The sequence below is a fragment of the Mesoplodon bidens genome, assembly GCF_964165515.1.
Source record: "Mesoplodon bidens genome assembly, chromosome: 4".
Taxonomy (NCBI): Eukaryota; Metazoa; Chordata; class Mammalia; order Artiodactyla; family Ziphiidae; genus Mesoplodon; species Mesoplodon bidens.
The window spans coordinates 126,276,379-126,299,873 of NC_138160.1; the positions used below are offsets into that span (position 1 = coordinate 126,276,379).

General features: G+C 44.0%; 1 protein-coding gene across 2 annotated transcripts in view; it reads right to left on the reverse strand.

Moving 5' to 3' along the window:
* DPYSL3 (dihydropyrimidinase like 3) overlaps positions 1–23,495 on the reverse strand; it is a 114,925-nt gene that overhangs the window by 47,490 nt on the left and 43,940 nt on the right. The window contains exon 1 of one of the 2 annotated variants that reach the window (XM_081233591.1): positions 18,815–18,977. The exons of the other annotated variant lie outside the window; for it this stretch is intronic. Within the exon in view, the coding sequence (XP_081089717.1) occupies positions 18,815–18,853 (39 nt within the window). The 5' untranslated portion in view covers positions 18,854–18,977. Of the gene's footprint in view, positions 1–18,814; positions 18,978–23,495 lie in introns of those variants that run through there. 2 annotated transcript variants of the gene reach the window in all.

The following is a 23,495-nucleotide window of genomic DNA, read 5'->3' on the forward strand; positions in this document are numbered from 1 at the left end:
AATTTTTCTGTAAACCTGAAAGTGATCTGTTATACAGCAGAAACTAACACACCATTGCAAAGCAGTTATACTCCAATAAAGATGTTAAAAAAAAAAAGTGATCTGAAGAGCAAAGTCTATTAATTAAGAGAGAGAGAGAGAAATGGGAGAAAAATCCTCTGGTAGAAATCAAAGAAGGGTCCACAGAGGCCAGCCGAGGTGGGTCTTGGGAAAATGGCTAATCTGGACACACAGGTATGACCCAAGGCAAGTGGGGGAACAATAATTCGTAACTAGCATTTACTGAAAACTTCTTACATGTCAGAAACTCTTAGAAGCTTTATGTACATTTTGTTCAATTAATCCTCAACGAAATGAATTATCTGCTGTTTTCTCCCCATTGGGTTGATGAAGACATGGCAGCTTAGGGGGGTTAGTGCAGGGTCTGGTGTCACATAACCAGTCACTGGGAAAACCAAATGTATCAAGGCAAGAAATGCATTTCAGGGGAAAATTGTGGAAATGGGTGGGGTCCCTGATGCTTTGGATTCTGGAAGAAGGGGATGCAAGCAGTGGCTGGCTATGGGGTTTGACCTTTATCCCATAGGTCCTGGGGAGCTGTGGAAGGATTTTGAGAAAATGAGTGAAATACAATCGCAGAGTTAAAAAAAAAAAAAAAAAAAAGCTGACAGAGTGGCCACCCTGGAGATAAAGGAAGGAACTAGTTAGATTGTAATAGCAAGCGGTGGGGGGTGGGAAAAGGAAGAAAAAGCAACAACCTATATCACTCAGGATGCCAGGAAACAGATGGAATACTCAAATTGGATCATTAACGTGCATTTAACAAAGGGATTAACAAAGCGTGGGCAGGGTTTAGGGAAATTAAATGGATGGGCAGCATCCAGAGCACACCAACAGCAGGGAGAAATATCATCCCCAGGCCCAAGGAGGCCAGAGGAGTGATTACCGGAGCTGAAGAGGGCAGCTGTACGGAGAGGGCACCTGCTGTGACCTCCAGCAGAGGCACGTTGCCACTCCACAGCAACCCAGCAGCAAGGAATCAGAGGGAAAACACCCTGACTTCGTGGTCCAGCCTCCCTCCAGTCCCCTAGTGGTGCCACATCAACTAAATCCAACCAGGTGCCCAAGGGCAAAGGACCTGTTGGTGCAGCCCAGACAGGTCCAGGGTGTGGAGCTGGACAGAAAACCTTGGCGAGGGCAGCTGAAGAGGCAAACAGAAAACATCCAGCCTAGTCCCTGAACATCCAACCATGGGACACAGTTTAATAAACTGCAATACAGCCACACTGTGGATTATGGTGCAGCTCCTTTTTAAACAGGTTAAATCTATATCTTGAACTGAAGAAATATCTAAAATAAGTAAGTGGCAATGTGCATACTGTTCTTGCAAAAGCAAACAAACAAGTACTATTATTATGTTTCTGTGTGAGCAGGAGAAAGGTCTGGAGGGATGTATACCAAATTTGTCAACATTAGGTATGGTAGGGGAAAAGGATGCAAAGGGAGGAGGTATAAGGAACTTTTTTCTTTTCTCTTTCTCCTCTATTTGCATACATTATTTCACTAGTTGCACAATGCATATACCACTTTGTAACTTTTAAAAAGGATTTAATATAGAAAATTATAAAAAGGAAAAAAGAATAAGGAGTTTGCTATGGTCCAGATGACAGCAAGAGTATGGATTAGAACATGTATGGCACACTGCAGAGGAAAGCTGGAATCTAATTAGCAACTGAAGGGGAAGAGAAAGTGACGTGCCACTATTTACAGCAGCCAAGGCGTGGAAGCAACCTAAGTGTCCATCGACAGAGGAATGGATAAAGAAGATGTGGTATACATACACAATGGAATATTACTCAGCCATGAAAAAAGAATGAAATAATGCCATTTGCAGCAACATGGATGGACCTAGAGATTATCATACTACGTGAAGTAAGTCAGACAGAGGAAGACAAATACCATATGACACCACTCATATGGGAAATCTAAAAAATGATACAAGTGAACTTATTTACAAAACAGAAACAGACTCACAGACATAAAAGACAAACTTATGGTTACCAAAGGGGATAGGGGTGGGGGAGGGATAAGTTTGGAGTTTGGGATTAGCAGATACAAACTACTATATATAAAATAGATAAACAACAAGGTCCTACTGTACAGCCCAGGGAACTATATTCAATATCTTGTAATAAACTATAATAGAAAAGAATCTGAAAAAGAATATATGTGTGTGTGTGTGTGTGTGTGTGTATATATGAATCAGTTTGCTGTACACCTGAAACACAACACTGTAAATCAACTATACTTTGATAGATAGATAGATAGATAGGTAGATAGATAGATAGGAAGTGAAGTGCCAAAGGTAAATGACATTTCAAGGCAGGTTGGCCAGGAAGAACCGATGAATAAAAATGCAGAAGAGAAACGAGTCACAAAGTTGGGGTGCGAGAGTATGAAGAATAATTTTGAGGTGCTGGTTAGCCACACAACAAATAGGCTGGAATGGGGACTTGAGATTTAACAGACTGGTCAGAAGCTGATGGAGTTAACTCTACACTGAGATGGCTATACCAACTGAAAGGCAATGAAGGGTAGTACGGACACCTGGAATGGTAGTCAGGACCTGGATTCTGGTCCCAGCTCTGCGAACCCAAGCAAGGCACTTTGCCTCTCGGGGCTGCTGTCCACTGAATGGGACCCTCTTCCCTCTTTTAGAAGCAGCTCTTTCTCCACTTTGATCATGTGTGCCTGGCAGCTGGCTTTGACTGGGCCTTTGGAATGACAGGAAAGCCCAGTGAATTCCCACTATTGCTTCTCAGAAACAAAAAACTCTTTCACTAAATCTGAAAGCCAGCCAAAATGCAATCCCCAGAGGAGCAATGCGGGCTTGGGCCTTGGAATGTGTGAGTGGCACCTTCAAATGACAGGCAATTGCTCCCCATCTATTTGTGAAGGCCACAGGGATTTTTCTCCAAGTCTGACCTTATACTTTTCAATTGGCCAGGGCTGCCTGGGGACTGCGGTTGCAAGCACACAACCACTGGCTTCTTCAACTTCCTAAAACTGGCCCGTGGTGGATGCATCAACAATGTACGGCTGCCGTGTTGCAGCTCACACCACGTGGCCACAGAAAGGGCCCTTGGAGAGAGAGCATGGGAGGGAGGGACTGTTTCAAAGAGCACAGATGCTCTCGGTTTGCTCTGCCAAGGAGTCCAGACATCAGAGATTGGGTCTGTACAGGACAGCAAAGGGGCCTGCCTCGTCAGTCACTTTGCAGCTAAAAGATCTAAGTAGTGAATCTGCCAGGGCAGCTCAGTGGAATGGTGAAAAAGAGAAGGGCTTTACAGTCACAGTCCTGGCTGTAAAATGAGGACAATGATATCTGCTCCAAAGGACTGAGGTCAGGAGTCAAGCCCAAATTCTGGTGCATGGTAGTGCTCAAGAAATGCACGTTTCTTTCAAAGTTGGACTCAAATCTTCTCATGTCAATATCTTTCACCTGGACGCCTACCTACTCTCACTGCTATCTTTGAAAAGTAGCTTGACTTTTCACCTCTTTTTAGTTTACATATAGGCCTTAACTACCTTCCTATAAGAACCCAAACATACTTCCTAAGGAGTATGGGAAGCAGAGGAGGTGGGGCATTCTCTCTTTTTTTCTGGCCCTTTCTTGACACAAGAAGCAGACAGTGGTGATGACTGACTCTCTGGGTCACAGCCTTCTGGTACCTGCAAACCCACAGCTCTGCTTTCGTTTGATAGATCGGTGGTTAAGCACTGACTATTTTTGACTCTTAGGCCCCAAACTTCTCCAAGTTATACTGACAGAGAAAACTGCAGATGCTCTGAGAACAAGGACTTCAGGAGATCAGGCAGACTTGGAATGAAATGAACCCTTGAAATAAACATAATTGAGGCACGATTTGAAAATTACCAGAACGCAAAAATGAGACTAGCGGGCAGTTAACCCTGCTGTGACAAAAGGTTTCTTCATCTTCAATGAAGATCTAAGGCTTCACCCAATAGGCACTTCCCGGGATATATTCAAGACTGCTTTCTATTTGCAAATGCTATGCTGACATTACAGGACTTGATTCCCTGTGGCTAAGGGCCCGCAGACTTCATCCCTACCTGCAAAGCCATGAGTTACCCGCTTCTCTTCCCAATGATCACTGGTTCACTTTCTGTGATTCTAACACCAGGAGAATAATCTTCTTTGGAATAGTTCCAAAACAGTCTGTTCTTTTATGACGTGTCTCTGCTCAGAAATGTTTCCAAAAGTGCTAAGGCAACTGAAGTTTACAGTTGCAGGTGTTTTCTGCATACCAGAATGTGTATTGTGACATGTATTAAATTGTGTCTAAAAGAAATAGCAAAGGAGTTAGGGCCTTTGCAAGTCTCTTCAAGTCATCTCAGATGCAGCAGGTTTTCATCTATGTGTTATGACTTGTGTCTGTTATCCCAAGTCTTTTCATCTTTCATGGATCATTTCATGGACTTGAGGTTAGACCATGGGGCAGATAGTTTAGTTGTCTTCCGATAACCCTGTTTCCTTGACACCCGTTCTCCCTAAACCACTTACTAAAGGAAAGCACATTAGTTTAAAGTAAAGGAACAACATGCCTTTTCATTCATTTATTTATTTATCCATTCGTTCCTTCATTTAACGTTTATAAATGCCTCCTTTTCACAGTACTAGGGATACACGAGTGAACAAAATTAATTTCCTGCCATTGCAACTGTAGGAGTTCAAACAGCAAAGAATAAGTCAGCTAATAAATAAGTACTGTAATTTCAACGGTGATAAGTGACATTTAGAAAGAAGGTGAGGGACTTCCCTGGTGGTCCAGTGGGTAAGACTCTGCTCTGCAATCCCAATGCAGGGGGCCCGGGTTCGATCCCTGGTCAGGGAACTAGATCCCGCGTGCATGCCACAACTAAGAAGTCCGCATGCCACAATTAAAGATCCCGCATGCCACAACTAAGACTGACATAGCCAAAATAAAAAATTTTTTTAATTAAAAAAATTTAAAACAGAAAGAGGTGAGGGGATGGAGGCTTGGAAGAAGGTCTGGGACTGCTTCTGATCAGGTCTTCAAAGAGGGCATATCTAGGAAGCTATCAGCCAAACTGAACTCCACAAGTAAAGCCTCCTAGAAAAGACTGCTCCCCACTCCAAGGGTGCAGCAAGGACAGGAGCTCTGAGCTGCAGATAAACACTTCAGGTCCAAGGGAGAGTGAGAAGGGAGGACAGCTGATGCCAAGACACTGGGGGCAGTGGAGATAGTCAGGGCCAGGCCACGTGGAACCTTGAGCACCATGGTCTGGGTTTTATTCCAAGTGCAACAGATTTTTGAGCTGGGGAGTGACTTGATCTGATTTACATTTTAAAAGGATCACTCTGCTTATGCATGGAGAAATCACCTGATGGTTGGCAAAGTGGAAGCACTGAGACCTGTGGAGGGTTCCTGCAGTAAGGTGACGGAGGCTCAGCTAGGGTGGTGGCAGGGATGAAAAATGGTGAGAAGTGGCTGGATTAAAATTCTCTTTTAAAGGTAGGGCCCACTAAGTTACACAGCTGCTATATAGCTGAGATGGGCCTTAACCCCCAATACCTGCTGGAAACAAAGCCCGGCCACCTCTTAACTTGATTGTGTCTTCTCACTGATAAAGTCCAAGTAAGTTTAACCCATATGTTTTAGAAATGATAGACCACACAACCTTAAAACAGGGAGGGCACAGCTGCAAGAGAGCCATCCACATTCAATATTTCAAGCACCTTCTGTTTCCCATATCGTAACAAGTGGTTTTACCAGCAGCTCAAGTTCATTTGATTTTTTTTGATTGATTACATATTTATCAGGTCTTATTGTTGAAAACACTTCTAAAATAAGTAATTGTAAAACTCTGGCACAGTTTCCACCTCCCCTCTAGTTACAGATATACGGGTCTGGTTTCCTGCTTTAGCAAATGTGACCCAGCACACGTAACTGATTCTCCTCTGATGGGTCAGATTTCTTTGGGGCCTGGGGCCCATCACTATGAACATTCACTCTTCATTATGTGTAGCTGTCCACTTTGACGTGTGAAGGTATAAGCCACTGGGAAGACTCTGCAGTAGACCTCAAATACCTTGATATCTTTTAAAATTTCCCTGATCTCCATTTTTACCCTAAAATCAAGGGCCAAATATTTCCTGTTCAATCGATTAAGTGGATTCCAGGTGATTGAGACTTCAAAGTATATTTTTTCTCTTCCTAACTTTAAGCAACTTGATAACAATGGTTACTAAACCGCTTGGGTTAACTTCGGTGTAGTAGGTGAGGGTTTTAAAGTCAGACAAGGAGATGGATTTGGACCTAACACCACCACTTAGCTAATAAATACGAAACTTTAGATAAGTTAAATTTCTGAGCCTCAGTTTCCTCATCTGTAAAGTGGAACTAATAATAACTATACTTTAGGCATGTTATAAGCATGAAATGAGATGCCATATATAAAAATATGATTGAAAATCAAGTTAGTATGGGCTTTAGCATGGCATTATTTCTTAGAAATACTAATTACCTGGGTTTCCCTTTTCTATTCATTGAGAACTTCCCCAGTTTGAAGTTTTGAATTTTAAATGTCTTTGTTCTTAACTTCCCATCCCCCATATTAGTTTGCAGCTGCCACAACAAAATGTCCCAGACTGGTTGTCCTAAACAACAGAAATTAATTTTCTCACAGTTCTGGAGGCTAGATCTCCAACGTCAAGGTGTCAGTAGGGTTGGTTCCTTCTGAGGCCACTGTCCTTGGCTTGCAGATGGCCACCTCCTCCTCCCTGGGTCCTCACATGGTCTCTCTTCTGTGTGTGTCTGTGTCCTAATTTCTTCTCATAAGATACCAGTCGTACTGGATCGGGGCCCACTCTTAATGACCTTACTTAACTTAATTACCCCTTTAAAGACCCTATTTCCAAATACAGTCACATTTTGAGGTACTAGGGGGTTAAAACTTCAACACATGAATTTTGAATGGACACAAATCTGCCCATAACACCCGCCCCCCTCACATTTTCCCCATGGGGGGAAAAAATTGTGAGAAAAGCACTGAGCCACAGCAAGGGAAATGAGTCCTTTGCCTCATGTTTTAAAAAACTATTCTGCTGTGTGACCTTTGGCAAATTATCTTCCCTCTTTGGCCCATTTTTTCTTAATCATTAAAATGAGAGGGTTGCAATAATGCATCGCTTATTTCTCTTCCTGCCCTTAACTGAGCAAAGCTAAGTTGGATTCTCACAGCAAGGAATCTGAGATAGAGCATGCAATGAAATAACTGGAATCAAAGCACAACAAAACAAAACAAAAACATGCCTTCTTTATGGAATAAACCTAGGATGACTTTTTCTAGAAGCAGAGGATTACATTCAATTGGTTTAAAATGTTTTAGGTTGTTTAAAGCCCTTTCTCTCTGTAAGGCCATAATTTAAACCAACTTAGTTGGATAAACCAGAAACCCCATTCTGAATGTATCAATATCCCCAAACAAAGTAATCTCATCAAGATATGGGGCACAGATTGGCTTGGAGGGAAAGAGTGTATGATTTCAAATAAAGGTCTCCTTGAAAGAATTAAGGGGAAAAAAATTTAAAAACAAACGCACATACACACAGAAAATGTGAAATTAAAACCAGCTCCCAAGCTTACAGGTTAAGCCATTAAGGCGAGGGAGGGGAAAAAGGAATGGGCATATTTCCTCTCCAGCTGTGCAGCTTTTGGTCCCAAGACACTGTGTACCTCCACAAATGTCAACAGCCTCAGCAAGACAGGGAGGTGAGCAAGGGTGGTGGTGAAGGAACAAATGTGCTCATTGGAGAGCAGGAGAAAACAAAGATGGAAAGCAGAGTTTTCCCTGGAAAATGGCAACACTGCTGGAGCAAGTGGAGTGATGACAAGAATATAAGACTAAGATTAAAGATACTAGGACTCAAATCAGAGTCTGATACTCACAAGATGAGCAACAGTGGGCAAGTTACTCAACTTCTCATCCTGGGGTAGCTTTTAATTTAACTTCAGCTAAAAAACAGTAACTGAAAACACACCCACCATTTCATTTTTGCTGTTAGTACCAAGATCTCGGAAACAACCAAAAAAACTCAAACAAAATGGAATTAATTGAAGCACTGGGATAATATGTAGGTATTTAAAATTATGATATGTAAAAACAGAGTTGCCATATGACCCAGCAATCCCACTCCTGGGCATATACCTAGATAAAACTGTAATTCAAGAAGATACATGCACCCCAATGTTCATTGCAGCACTATTCACAAGATATGGAAACAACCTAAATGTCCATCGACAGATGAATGGATAAAGAATATGTGGTATATATATATATACCATGGAATACTAATCAGCCATACAAAAAAGAATGAAATAATGCCATCTGCAGGAACATGGATGGACTCAGAGATTATCATACTTTGTGAAATAAGTCAGAAAGAGAAAGACAAATACCATATGATATCACTTATATATGGAATCTAAAATATGACACAAATGAACCTATCTACAAAACAGAAACAGACTCACAGACATAGAGAACAGACTTGTGTTTGCCAAGAAGAGAGGGAGTGGGGGAGGGGTGGATTATGAGTTTGGGATTAGCAGATGCAAATTATTATATGTAGGATGTATAAACAGAAAGGTCCTATTGTATAGCACAGGGATCTATATTCAATATCCTGTGATAAACCATAATAGAAAAGAATATAAAAAATAATGTATATATATATATATATATATAACTGAACCACTTTGCTGTACAGCAAAAATTAACACAACATTGTAAATCAACTATACTTCAATTTAAAAAAAGAATAAAATTATGTTATGAAAGAATATTTAAAACATGGAAAGATGTCATAATATATTATGGAATGAAAAGCAGGACATAAAATAGCATGAACAATATGCCATACTATTTTAATAAACAGCATATATCGTAGGAAGAAAAAATTTTTGATGGGTATACTCAAACTTTACAATGACTATCACTGAATGATTTCACTGTAGCCTATTTTTATTGTCCTTTTTTTTTTTTTGGTAAATATTTCTACAACCATCGTGGGGTTTTTTTGGTTTGGGGGTTTTTCTTTTTTGTAACTGGAAAAAAAATTCCTACTCACTTTGTAAATTTCAGTGTCCTACAGTAAACCAGACAGTTGAAGAAGCCCTAATTCAGTCAGTCTCAAATTGGGACTTGGTTTCAGTTTCCTCATCTGTAAGGGGTAAGGGGAGACTAGACTGAAAAATTCTTTAAGGAGCTTCTGATTCCATGAGTTTTACAAAGCCCCATCAAGTCAAAACCTCAGCGGAATCTTGCTTAGGATTTATTCAAGAAGCTGGGGAGGCCAGCGTGGGATATACAATGAGAAAGTGGCATTCAAATCCACCTGAAGAAGAAGCCCTCATTGGTATTTTTTGCTAATTCAACTCAAATAGCCTTGGGTGCTGGGCATGGTGGGCACCTCCCTGGCAAGTTGGCTCTGAAAGTACAGCAGTGTGGAGCTGCTCCTGACATTCCTGGAAGCAAGGCTGCTCCGAGGGGAAAGCAGGAAAGCTTCCTGAACCAGGCAGGGCTCCCGAGTCCAACCCCATGCAGACCAGGGCACCAACTGGCTGTGCTTCCCATCTGCCATAACCTGACCCTCATGCCCCACTGGAAACAGGTGTGGAGGAGGACTTAACCCTGGACTTAAGTGAACTCCAATTTGGACAAATGTCTCATGACCCCAGAGGTGCAAGAAGATAAAAGAAGGTAGAATTTAAGGTAGCACCATAGAGTGGGGTTAAGAATGTGGTTCTGAGTCAGTATGAATTTTGGTTCCACCACTGAAAGGCTTGTGTGATCTTAGGCCAATTTCCTGATCTCTCGAAGTTTCCTCATCAATAAAATGGGAAGACCTAGTTGGAAAGCCAACTACCTAATTGAGTGGTTTTCAGGATTGCATGAGATAAGGGGGAAAAAGCACTTAATAAATGATAAATACATGTTAATTCTTATCATTATTTTAGATGCTTCTGCGACAAGCATCACATTGCTAGGCAAAGAGACGGTGGCCAATAAAATATTTATTCAATCAAAAATAGAAAAAAGGTATTATTATACATGATTAATTCTATAAGACACATTTTAATACACATAGTACTTCAAATGCAATATTTTAAGTTCCATGAATATATTTAATTCTCCCCTTGGTCTTCCCTTATAGATGCTCCCCTTAAAAAGATCTAGTGATTATTATGACACTTAGAGTATTGAGACCATCGACTGTATAGTTTACAGTCAGAAATGAGCTTGGTAAAATGTGCTTTAACTGTCCCCATCCCTCAAACCAAAAATGAATTTTAGAATAAAAGCTAATAACAGGAATAGCTGCAAGCCCAGAGAAAGCTGACAGACGCGATAGGATGAGGGACCGGAAATCTCTGGGAAAACACACTCAAGCACAAAAACATTCCATTTTCAAATGGCCAACACTACTTGAGAAATGAGAAGGAACTACAGGCTGCTCCTTAGCCAAGCTTTCTGAAAGGTGGAGTTCGCTGTGCAAATGCATACTAGGCTATCTACTGGCTGCTAACAACTGGAATGACTTGTGGTTTCTGGCAGAAAGGCAGAAAGCCCAGAAGATCAGTTAAGATCTCTGTTAGATCCTGGTTCAGTCGTGTAGTTTTCTCTATTTGAAAGAGGACATAAAGGTCTCCATTAATTCTTTGAAATCATTTGCAGTAAGAGAAACGATGAATCTGTTTGCAAGTAAGAAGTACCCTGGTAGGTCCCTGAAAGAGACTGAAAATGAGGCCAGATGCAGAATTTGGAAGGAGAGGAGTGGAGGCCTGAGAAGGAAGAAGTACAAATGATGGATGGACTCCCTGGCACATCTGCCCCAGTCAGGTCTTGGACTACAGTGAACGCTGACTGGTCTGCTAAAGCGCTGTCATGTTTCTCCTCGCCCAGTGAGCCCATGCTGGTTTCTTAGAGCCAAGCCTTATCTTTTAAAAGTTAATATTCTAGAAAGTTGTCAGTGAAAGGCAGGATGACGTAGAAGCCAAATGTACACACGTTCTGGTCATCTGATCATTTTCTCCCTTGAAATTATTCCTGCATTATTCCTGCAAGGTAAATGTTAAATAAATGTACCCATTCATTCAACAAATGTTTATAGAGGGCTTCGTATGTGCCAGCCAAAGGCTACGTGCTGGAGATTCAGTGGCAGTGAAACAAAAAACCATCCCTACCTCATGGAGCATCCGTGGCGTTATTTGGCCTTTGCGGGGAAGTTATTTCCATTGCATGGGAGCCATCGCATTTCAAATATTGGCAAAAGCAAGTGAAAAGAGCCTGCGGAGCATCTATAGACTCGGAGCTGTTCCCTGTTGGTTTGCTTGTTTGTTTGACCAGTCTAGATTTGGGGCAACTGTTGCCTTTGTGCCCTTATCAATGGTAGCCTTATCCAGAAGAGACACTGTACGTTCCAGCGAATGAATCGTGGTATTATTTTAATTATACTCATTTAATTTAATACTAAAGCTCTGCTAAGGAAAGAACCTATCAAACATCATTATTCCACTGCTCTCTTGCACAGAGCCTGTTAACCAAGTCTACTCTCTGAATGAGAAAAAGGCTAGGATTTTAAGGGTAAAAAACAACCAAAGACCCTTATATCCAACACAGATGTTGGCTGGTCCCACTGAGCTTAAGCCAACAACTACTGCCCTCATCCATTTTCTCACTGCTCTCTCTTCCCTAATGGGGAGGGATCAGAACTCCTCTCTGCAAATTTGGAACATAGTACAGAGGGCTGACCATGATCTAAGGAGAAAATAGAAGACAAAATAAAGGCTCACAGGGTCCTTTGCACTGGCAGGGACTCGGGGATTATCTAGTTCAATGCCCTCATTTGACTGATGCAGAATCTGAGAGGGATAATAAGGGGTTTGCCCAGAGTCACACATAAATTAGAGGCAAGGGCAGGCCTGAACTGCAATGTGCCAACACTCCACCCAGGGCGCTCTTCCTTTCCCTGTGTCATCAAACAAGAGGGCTCCTTTGCTCTACCTGTCAGAGGAACCCCTCTCTTAAAAAATAAAAACTCATTTTATCCTTCATAGCTCACTGTGCAGCCCGTCCATAGGAAAAAAGACTAACTTAGCCAAGAGAATTGTGCCCTTTAGTTCCAGATGTTCCCGTTCGTTCCTGGACCATTCCCGAGGAGAGCACCCCCATCTGGCTTAGAGTGCCGGGTGTGTCCCCTGTTTCCCGGCCTGGCTGAAGGAGAACAGAGAGCCTGGCTCGTTCTATGTCTGGGAAGAGGACAGGGACAGAGAGTGAGAAGGGGCCTTGGGCCCAGATCTGCACTTACGCAAGGCAGAAAAAGAGCATCTGCATTTCCACCCTGAACACACACATGCTCCTGGGGAAAAGAGCCAGAAGCTAACTCAGACAGCTGGCAGAGCAGCGCACGAACCACTATTAGAAGGACATGGACTCAGTCGTTCCAGTGGTGATGTGATAAGGTTTGACCTGACCATTCCTACCCCTTCCACCCTGTGAACACTGGCTCCCTTTTTTGAGCTAACAGGTCTGGCTAGCTGGCGGCAAGGGGGTGGGGACAGTCACCTGTGAGTATGGAATTACTGCTTTCCTGCCTATGAAACTAACTCATCTCTGGAGGGATCAATGCCAGGATCTTACTTTTGCAGCTGTGTGACTTCTGTCAAGTTACTTAATCTCTCTGAGCCTCTATCCAGAACACAGAATGACGGTTAACCATTATAGCCATAGGAGCCGTCATGAGTCAAATGAGATAACCCATGTGATTTGCACTAAGGCTCTCGAGAAATGGTAGCGATAAATAATAGCTCCACTATCCTTACTCCAAGCACTGAGTCCCCTGTAATCTAGTTAACAGAAGAAATGTTCCCCCAGAGAAGTCGTTTTTATACTAGACTCCACATACAGACTAGGGCCAAAGAAGAGGCCAAGTTGAGGGGCTCACCCTTTTCCAACAAATTATTTTTTTGGTCTATTTCATATATTGAAATAGATACATATTGAATTTGATGAAAGGGGGATTTCACAGTAGAAGAGTCTGAAAACAGAGGAGCCTATTTCTCTGGGTTGTCCAGGGTCCTTCTTATTTGTTTCCCTCTGGCTACAGAAAATAGGGGAAAAGGTAAAGAAGAGCATTGATTTGAGGAGGGTGTGGCCAGGGAGCAGTCCAGTCCTCCGATTAGCATCCATTCCAGGAGGTGATGGCATATTTACATTTCCAGTCTCTTTATGATTAGAAGCAGTGATTTAATCAAAGGGAGGTACATTTACCTCCTAGGGAGATATTCCAACTGTTGTAAACATTTTGTGATTTTTCAAATAAGCAGACATAAACAGTTCTATGAAATATGTCAATGGGTAAAGAAGAGAGGGCCCTTGAGGATATGAAGAGTTTCTTGGATCTTTTTCAAATCATTTTTTCTCCCTAACTAAGGAGAAAGGACAGAGAAAAAGCCATTCAACAGTGAGTTGTGAAGAAACTGCTAGAAAGGGTATCCATAATCTGCGGTCAGTCTAGGCTAGAAGCTGATTAGGACTGAAAGCAATGTAGTTCAACTGAATAAGGAAAATGCCCTTTATTTAGGTTGAGGGAGAGTCTCTGTATCCAAGTCCAAAGGCAGTCTAATGGCCTCGTTAGCGTGTCAGAAATTAAAGACAAGCATAATTCTGAGAAATACTGTAACATAACTAAAGCAGGAAAAAGAAGAGTTTTTGTATAACATTGCGTTAATTTTTGTTTGTGTTAGAAAACTTGTATTAAAACATTGATCCCTAAAGTAGTCTCTTCCTACTTCAGACCATGGTCAAGTAAGTTGTCCTTTATTAATTTCCACATTCCAAAGTAGTTAAGATTTTATAAATAAATCAGTGTTTCCTATCTTGCATGCATTCGGGGTTCAGAGACCACTGTCCACAGTCACTCCTTCATCTGAGCCTTTCAACATCCCGGTGAGATAATGAGGGTGGATTTTTATTTATAAACTGACAGTTCTACTACACAGACTCTTGAATCCTCTCAGGAAATCAATTCCTCCAGAATTCCCCCAAGTGTCCAGCTGGCTCCGTCACAGCTACTAATAGTCAGAGCTCTCTTTATCCACCTGAGGCATTTTGCTAGGGTTTGAGCAAGAGGAATAACCTGGCTGCGAATCACCACAGACCTGTTCAAAAAATAAAGTAACAAACAAACACCCCAGGCAGGGCTTGAGCTGAGGTTTCTATGATCAGATATCTAAGATGCTTTCCATTCCTAAGTCTTTGATATTTTTCCTCTGTCTTTTCTCTGGAATTTCCCTTCCAAGATGCCTTACACAGATCAAGCTGGCTTTGGGTGACATCTCTTCTTTTGGTCTCCCAAACTCTGGTCCTTCATCTCCTAATATTAGCTCCCAATCCAAAGTGACACCTACTGAAGCAAAAGGCAGGCACAGATCCAGGGAAGGAGTTGCACCTGTCCCTTCCCCAGTTTCTAGTCTAGTTCAAGGCCTCCAGTTCAACAGCTGCAGAGATCTGGGTGTTCCTCCAGTTCACATAGCTCCTTTACTTCTCCTCCCAAGTGAAAAATTCCCATGGCACCCACAATGCTCACAATCACACCTTTCAAATGAGATCACAGTGTCCTGACTATGTGCCCTAAACCAAACTCTCCAGGTGTTCTGGCCAGAGGATGGTGTCTTCCAGCAATCCTAAACATCACACACATACACCCCAACTTTCAATGTGGCAGAAATGCATGAGCTGCAAGATAGTATTTACAGAAATCCAATTAGTATTTGCCAAAAGCCAGTTCTCGGTGATTTGTCTCCTAGAGGGAATTCTGGAGCTCTTTATCCACAGCTTTCAAAATCTCCACTGCAGGTACCTCTGGGAAGCAGCTGAGGCTGTGAAGTCAGACAAGACTTGTGTTTGATTTCCAGCTTTGCCTCAAATCCTCAGTGTGCAACTCTGGATAACTGACTTCACCGATCTAGGTCTCAATTTCCTGAACTGTAAAATGGGCTTTTGCAGAGACCCTGCTAAGAGAATACATGTAAAGCACTGGAACCTAAGTGTTAGATCTCCACCCACTCTTGCAGTCAGCTTCAAATTGTAGCTTATCTCAGAAGAATACAATGACTTGCCAAACTTTCTACCTGCAGAATTGAGATGGTCAGCTACCATCCCCCAAGTTTACATTTATTCAATGTAAAAAGTAAGAGAGACCATGTTATAGGATCTAAACCATTTTCCCTACTAACACCACATAATAGTGATGGTACGGGCCGAGCCACCAAGACCGGTGCGGCGGGTGAGGGACATGCACTTTGATTTCCATCAGGTGTGGAGGTTTTGAGTCCTGCCTCAAACACTTATTATATCTATGACCCCGGGCAGAAGAAAATAATCTACACAATAGAGATAACTCTAGTACCTCTCAGACAGTGTTGATTTGAGGGATTAAATGAAACAATGCATATAAGGCACAATACTTGACACAAAATACTCAGTAGGTGTGAGCTGTTCTTAGTAGGAACAATTTTTAATTCATTTATTGATTTCACCAATCATCACTAGGCATCTATGTGCCAGGCACTGTGTGAGACAGAGGAGACAGAGGTGGATGACAATACCAGGTCCCTGCTCTGATTGGCTGGGCCACCCAAACTGCTATCTCTGCCATTTAGAAGCAAGGGCTAGTGTTGGGGTAAGGACATGCAGATTACTCAGGTAGGTGACCTGAGAACAATGAGATCTGAGGCCTGAGCTACTCCCAGGGAAAGCCCCAGCCGATTCTACCAGGGACAGAGAAATAACCCCTTCCAGGAAACCAATAAACACAGGGTAGTAGGAAGGCTTTACTCTCAGGAGGGCAGCAAAAAGAGGTACAAGGAAAAGCAGAAAATAAGCAAACAAAACCCTCCTGTGTCCCCCAAATTGTGCCTGTGAGGCAAAGGTACTCAGCAAGAAAGACTGCCCCCATCAGTCCTCAGATTACAGTGACATGCCAGCTACTGGGTGGGGCAGTTCACAGAATGGAATAGAGACAGGATAGGAAACTTAACTCAAATTCCATAATCTTACCTTTTTAAAAAATGGACTAGAATTGACAGCAGGAGACATATGTTCTATTTAGATCTTTAAACATATTTTCTGTATATATAGACCTGTGTCCGTATTTTTCTGTTTTTCGCTATACCTAGGAAGGGTATCTCACCCCTGGTAGTATGTAGATAACCCATAACCGTAATCATCTATGGACCTGCAAATGTACAAAAATTACAGCACTGTTTTGTTCTCAAATAGAATTCTTGTTCAAGGAAATACAAAAACAAAGCATGAGAAAAATCAACAAATGGATTCCTTGCCCCCAAGGATCCACACTCCCATCCTGCCATGTCCCTCTGCCTCTCCCCAGCCCATACCCCTCTCAACAATGAATGCAAGTCAGGCCGGCTGGAAGAAATTCACAGCCACCGTCCATTCCCGTCACAGCTGCCAAAGGCACAGCCTCAGCTTCAAGGCAGAGGCTGCTATGCAGCACCACGCCCCACACGCAGAGAAAGGATGGAAGCAGCACTGAAAATGAAGGATGCACCCCAGGGAAGAGCATCCAAGCGGGAACAAAAGGGAGCCCCCTGCAAACCTGGCCCTGGGATTAGGGCCCAGCCACACTTACAGGGGCTTCTAAGGCTGTTATCATATGGGCTAAATTTCTGTATCTTTCCTTAAAGGTGGCTTAAGTGATACCTAGAAGAATGGGCATGGCTCTCAATGCCATAGCATAGGCTGAATCCATAAGAAGAACCACTGCAGTCTTCAGACTGGGAAGAAAAAAATAATCTGTTCTCTGCTTATCCCAAACAGGAGAACTGGCAAATGCACACTGGATATAAAGCAAGTGGCATATATGCAACATAACTTCCACACATCATAGCATGAGAGCTGAGGTTCATCTCTCCTGAGTTAGAGAAATAAGTATAAAAATTGAGCTTTTGTCTCAATGAGCTTTTAAAAAAAAATACCATCCACAGCTCTTTGCAAAGACAATTGGCACTGAGAAAATACTGTGTATTATAAAAGACTCACTATATGCTTTTACAATAATGTGAAGTCAGTGATATCAGGTAGTGGTCAGGGAGAATGGGCTTAAACCCAATGCCTCTACCTGGCAAAAGGATCCCTACCCATCCCAACTCTATCCCCCTGGGGAGTGTTGCTTCCCTAGGACCAAGTGGACAGCAGGTAGGGGTGGGGCACACTTGTGTCTGGTGAAGCTCAGGTGCATGAAAAAGGTAGGGTACTGCCATAGAAATAAACCACTTGACAATAAAGTGCACTACAGCCAAGAACAGCTTCCTCCTGCCTGCAGAGGGGAAGGTCCTGCACTGCAATCAGGTTGTTCCAAGCCTAACCCAGCAAGTGCAAAGAGACTCATGCCCACAGCAAAACCTCGTGGATCTGGGCAAATGAACTACAGTAGCAGGTACAGCACTGCCCTAGGGCAGCTGTACCAGGGGCCAGCTGATCACTTCCTTTGTTCGTCTTGCAAAGATGGAGTAGCCACCCATTCCCCCACTACACACACACCACACACACACTACACACACACACACACACAACCCATTCACTACAGACAAAGCACAACCGCACTGTTTCGTGCTCAACTAACAAATGACAGTGTGTTTTCTGTTGTTTTTGTCTTGCCCCCCTTTTGAAAATGCCCATTCCAGCCTGTCGTATGTCCCTTCCATTCGAGGCGTCATTTCAGCGCAACCTGGAGGAATTCCGCACCAGGGAGCGGTATTCTGCCTCGAGAGCTGCTTGCTGGACGCCAGCGAAAATGAGGCTTCTGTACCTGATTATGGCACATCTCCTCTCCACCCCGCCCTAGAGCTCGCCCAGGGCATCTGACACCCGCCGGCCGCGGGAGGCTCGGCTTTGCACACAATGGCAGTTGGACACGGCATGCACACAGCGTGCGCCTGCCACCGCAAACTAAAATCTGCTCTAAAAACTCAGGCTTTTCTTGGGATGAGGGGGAGAAATGACAGAAAAAATGTAAATGCACCAAGGGCAAAAACAAGTTGGTCATTCTCACTACAGCCACGTTAGCTGTCCAGTCCGAGTATGATGCACCGAAATATGAACTGGGGTGAATACAAGCAAGGAGTGGCCAAGGTGAAGACGGTTGTCCAGGCATCCCATCACCGTCGCGGGGTGGTAGGGTCGGGGGGTGGGGGCGGGGAGCCACGGGGCTGGAGCTCAGAGAGGGGCGCGGTCGGGCTACCAAGTACCCCTGGGGAAAGGTGTCATCTCTCCATACCCCGCCCCGCCAAAAGGAACCTTCTACAAAAAACATACCTCGCCTGGGGCAGCACACACTGACGACCCAGGCGCCGCGGGGGTCCAGGGAGGGCCGAGACCCCAGTGTTATTTGTAAACTACCGGGTGGTGGGAAAGGAAGATAAATAATCCAAAGTTCTCCACGCCACTGTTTGGGTTTCCTCTTTGTTTGGTTTTCCCCAAATCCCAGGGTCGCTCAGTCTGGGTGGCGCCCCGCCGCGCCGGCTGGACTGACCACCGCTCTCCACACACCACCCCCCCGCCCCGGCCCCGGGCCCCCATCCCTCCCCGGGTACCAGCCCAGGGAAGCCGGCGGGATCCAAGCCGCCCCCACCCGCGGTGCAGCCAGCCAGGAGCGAGCGAGCCACGGCGGCGTCCGACTCACCGTGATCCGCGGGATGTTCTTCTTGCCTTGGTAGGACATGGTGGCGGCTGTGGCTGCAGCAGCTGCCTCCCTCCCTCCTTCTTCTGCTCCTGCTCGCCCGCGCCTTCCTCAGCGCACAGCGCCCCAAGATCAGGTGGAGCGAATGGTGCGCTGGCCGCGGCCGCCGCCTCCTCCTCTCGCCTCCGCCCCCCTCCCCGGCTCCCGCGGCGGCTGCCAGAGACAATAGTAAATCTCCCCGGTCCCCCTTTCACCCCCGACCCCCCCACACACACCCTCCTCCACTCGCGTTCACGCCCGGGCTTTTTTTTTTTCCCCCTTTCTTTTGCGGTGCCAGCTGGGACCCCGTAAGACAAGAATGGCTGATCCGCGACTCCTCCCTCTTCTCTCTTATCCCTATTGATTTTCCTCCTTGCATCTGCCTCACCCACTTTTTCTTCCTTTTTTTTTTATGATGACTTGCGAGTGCAGCGGAGCCAGCCTGCTCCACCGCCACCAGGGGGCGCGAGGGACTGTTCGGGGCGGGGATGCTGCAGTCGCTGGTGTCGGCGGCAGAGAAGCACCAGCGTAGCCTTCCTGGCCCCGCCGCAGCCCGGGAAAGCGCCCACGCCTCCGACTTGCCCGTGATCCGATTCCCCACCTTCCCCACCCTGGTTTCAGAAAGGAGACGGCTCTGGACTTCCCTCCCGGAACCCGCTCTCCTTTGCCACCGCGCGGGCTGGATGCGACGGCAGCTGCCTTTGTTACCGCGGAGGCCGAGCGCCGCCTCTGCTGGTCGCTGGGTGTGTAAACAGCCGCCGCGACCCCTTAGAAAGCCGAGAACTGGGCTGACTTTGTGCAGCCTGGCCGGCCGCTGCTATCCCGAGACCATGAAAATAGGCATCAGAAAATGCGAAGCAACCCCTCACTCTCGGAGGGCTGCGAGGGGGCACCGTGTCAGCTACCATCAGCCGTTCTCTGTATTGTAAAAATAATTCTCAAAAGAATTTTTAAAGGAACTCCACTGTCTGGCTCTCAGAATCGAAGAAAAAGCATTAACGCTGCTCCGTGAGTAAAGAGTAGAAAACACCTGTAGTGAGAAGCCAAACGCCCTGGCACATTACTGCGCAGCCGTGGGTTTTGTGAGCGATCTGGTGGTGTGCGCTGTTCACAATGCCGAGTTTACTTTAGGCAAGGTTGATAGACAGAGATCAATGTGCTATTAGGAGCAAAAACATGAGCTTTCGGTGCTGGAATATATTATCCTTTTGCTACCCGCTCCAAATAAACGGCCAAGGGGGGCGTGTTTGGAGGAGCCACTGTGGCTCGGGGCTGAGGGATGGTCGGATGGGGGAGCTTTCTCAGCTCTCCTGAAAAAAATAATCCCAAATATACCACTTGGATAACAACAACAACAAAAATGGCTTGCTATGCAAAAATTCTAAAGACAAGTCTCCCACGACCACCACACCCCCTTGTGGATCCTAATCCTCCCTAAATAGAAATTCTGTAGATATCACGGAGCATGACTAGGTCTGTCTTAGAGATCTTGAATTCACATTTCTCCAAGGCAGGCCACCGACCACACTTCGGAACATCTCCTCATTAATTTGAAGGCTTCCTTTGCAATAGAGAAGCTATATAAAGCATCCACAGAAAGAGGGTACAGAATACTCCAGCTTGGGCTTTCCATAAACCTGAAATGAACCAGCCTGGTCACCTAATCAAACGGCAGACTAAGCCCCCCTGAAACACTCCTTCTCGAGTTAATCCAGTGGCTGGTTATTCATGGGTAACTAGACTGACTGAATGCAGTCTTCACAGAAGTCCACAGCATTCTCCACTTTATTTCTGTGATACTCTTGGAGGATGAATGCAAAGCAAAGGTCACCTCCCTGTACTCTGTTGCAAAGCACAGGGAGAAAAAAAAAAAAAGACTGAAGTGAAAGGCACGCCCTAAACATTTCGCTTTGTTCTTAAAGCTTAAGTGCTGAGACCACTAGCCAAGAGTTGTGAAATTACAAAGCATTCTGGGGATTGGCATGCAAATGAGCAGGATTATATTTAGAACAGAGTAAAAAGAGAATTAACTACATACTATGCAACCCTGCAGAGGTCTCTCTGAACCTTTCCCATAGTTTTAACTGCTCCAAATTTATTTGAAAGGATCTTGCAAGTTCTTCTTAGGAAAAGCAAAAGGTACATAGGGGACATTTACAATCCTAAAGAAATACCACTGCCTTCCTTTTTTTAATTTCATGGGTTTGTCGGGTTTTTGTTTCCTTTCTTTGCATCCTAATTATCTCTTCTGTTACTGTCATTATAATCCAGAACACTCTCTACTAAATAGATTTATACCATATTTTTGATCACTTGATGATTTTGTGTGTGTCTGTTGTTTCAAATTACAAGACTTGGTTAATCTCTTTGAGGTCAGGCTTGCATGCAAGAAGCCATGCAGAATAGGACTTGTGATGTGTTTCTCTGGATCAGACTGCTGTGAAAAGCCATGCACAGGAATGCATAATAACCAACTAATCGGTTCAAGCTGTTGCCATCAGCAGAAATGTACAACAAACACTATTTTTTCCCTCTTTCATCCCCTTCAATCATCTTTCTCTTTCTTAAATCAAAATCAAGTGTCTAAGATGAGTTTGAAGAAAAAAGCCTTCCTTGGCGGTGGCTTTCTTATTCAAGGAATAAGAAGAAAGGCCGTGATCAACACAGGATGCCTCTGTGTCTGGCCAAGAGAGTGAGGAGTGGAACCGGCATGGATGTTTTCCACAGTAGAATGACTCTGAATGGTTTTCCTTGGATACACAGCAGTACTTGGCTTTAGATATCTCAGGAAACTATGAGAGAGGGAGAGGGAGACACTGAGCGACTTTATGGTCCCAAAGAAACTTAATTTTGGCCACCAAACCTACCACATCCATAGACTTCCCACACCTCAGTCAAGGCTACTTTATTCTAGTTGCTCAGACCAAAAGTTTGGCATCATCCAAACCTTGACTTCTCTCCTTCAGTCCAATCCAATTTGCACTCCACATCCAATCTGTCAGGAAATACTATTGGTTCTGTCTTTTACATATATACACACTATGATCTCTTCTCTCCATCTACAGAGCTTCTCTCTGTGTCCAGCCACCCTCAGCTATCACCTGGACTACTGCAGTAACCTCCTAACTGGGCTCTCTTCTTCACTGTTATTCATTCATTCTCACAATACTCACAGAGTATTCACCCTGTGCTACAGATGTCAATAATAATAATATCCCGGATCTCAGGGAGTTTATTTTATACCCTTATTCAAGAGAATACCATCTGTCACCTGTTAGCCCCCTTCTATGCTTTATTTATCTTCACAGTACTTTTTCACCACATAATATATTAATTTATTATTAAGTATTATCTTCCTTCTCATCCCTAGAATGTAAACTCCCTGAGGGCAGGGAATGTGTCTGTTTTATTCACTGCTGGGTCCTGAGTGTGTGAAATAGAGCCTTGCCCATAGAAACTGCTCAATTATTATTAGGTGAGTGAATGTAAGAATGTTTCAAACTGTGTCTGAAGAAAGAAATGGAATAAGAACTTTCCTGTAATTGAAGGGCATGTGGTGAGAATCTAGATTTAAGAATATCTATTTTTGCTTCTGTAAGCCTTCTTAGAGTTTCCTGATTCTAGATTTCAGAGCAGGTGAATTCAAGATGGTGAGGAATCACTTTGCTAATAGGATACAATCACAAAATTCCAAGGCAATACATGGACCAAAGAATGACTCCATAGAATAGATTTGGTACCTGAGCAATGATTAGAGAGCTGTGGCTCGAAAGGAGCTGCCATCAAAGTGTAAGAGAAGATCAAAGGCCTTGTGTTAATTTAAAGAACTTCCTTTTAAAAAATATGAAGGAACTTCCCTGGTGGTGCAGTGGTTAAGAACCCATCTGCCAATGCAGGGGACACGGGTTTGATCCCTGGTCCGCGAAGATCCCACATGCCGCGGAACAACTAAGCCCAGGCGCCACAACTGCTGAGCCTGCGCTCTAGAGCCAATGAGCCACAACTATTGAGCCTGTGTGCCACAACTACTGAAGCCCGTGCGCCTAGAGCCCGTGCTCAAGAAGAGAACAAGAGAAGCCACCGCAATGAGAAGCCCACACACTGAAACGAAGAGTAGCCCCTGCTCACCGCAACTAGAGAAAGCCTGCATGCAGCAGCGAAGACCCAACACAGCCAAAAATAAATTTAATTAATTAATTAATTAAAAATGAAAAAAAAATGATACTGAGTTCAGAAGGAAAACTATGGACTAGAATCCAGGATGGTATATACTGTTTAAGGATCTGGACTTGGGAATAGAGGGACCTCTGCTACATTCCAATTCATCCAGCTCCTGTTTCTATGACCTTCAGCAGATTATTTCAACCTTCTGAGCCTTGGTTACCTCACCTCTAAAATGAGCATCTTATTACCTACCATACAGTGTTTTTGTGATGATTTATTAATTCATTCAACTAATATTAATTGAGTACCTATTATGGGTATCTAGGCACTAGGGATACAAATATTTGAATAGAATTGACAAAATCCCTGCCCTCTTGAAGCTTCCATTCTAGAGAAGGCATAAATCAAGAGTAAAAAATTATATAGTGTTTTAAAAAGTATATAGTGTTTAAAATGGTGGCAAGTGCACTGGGGATAAATA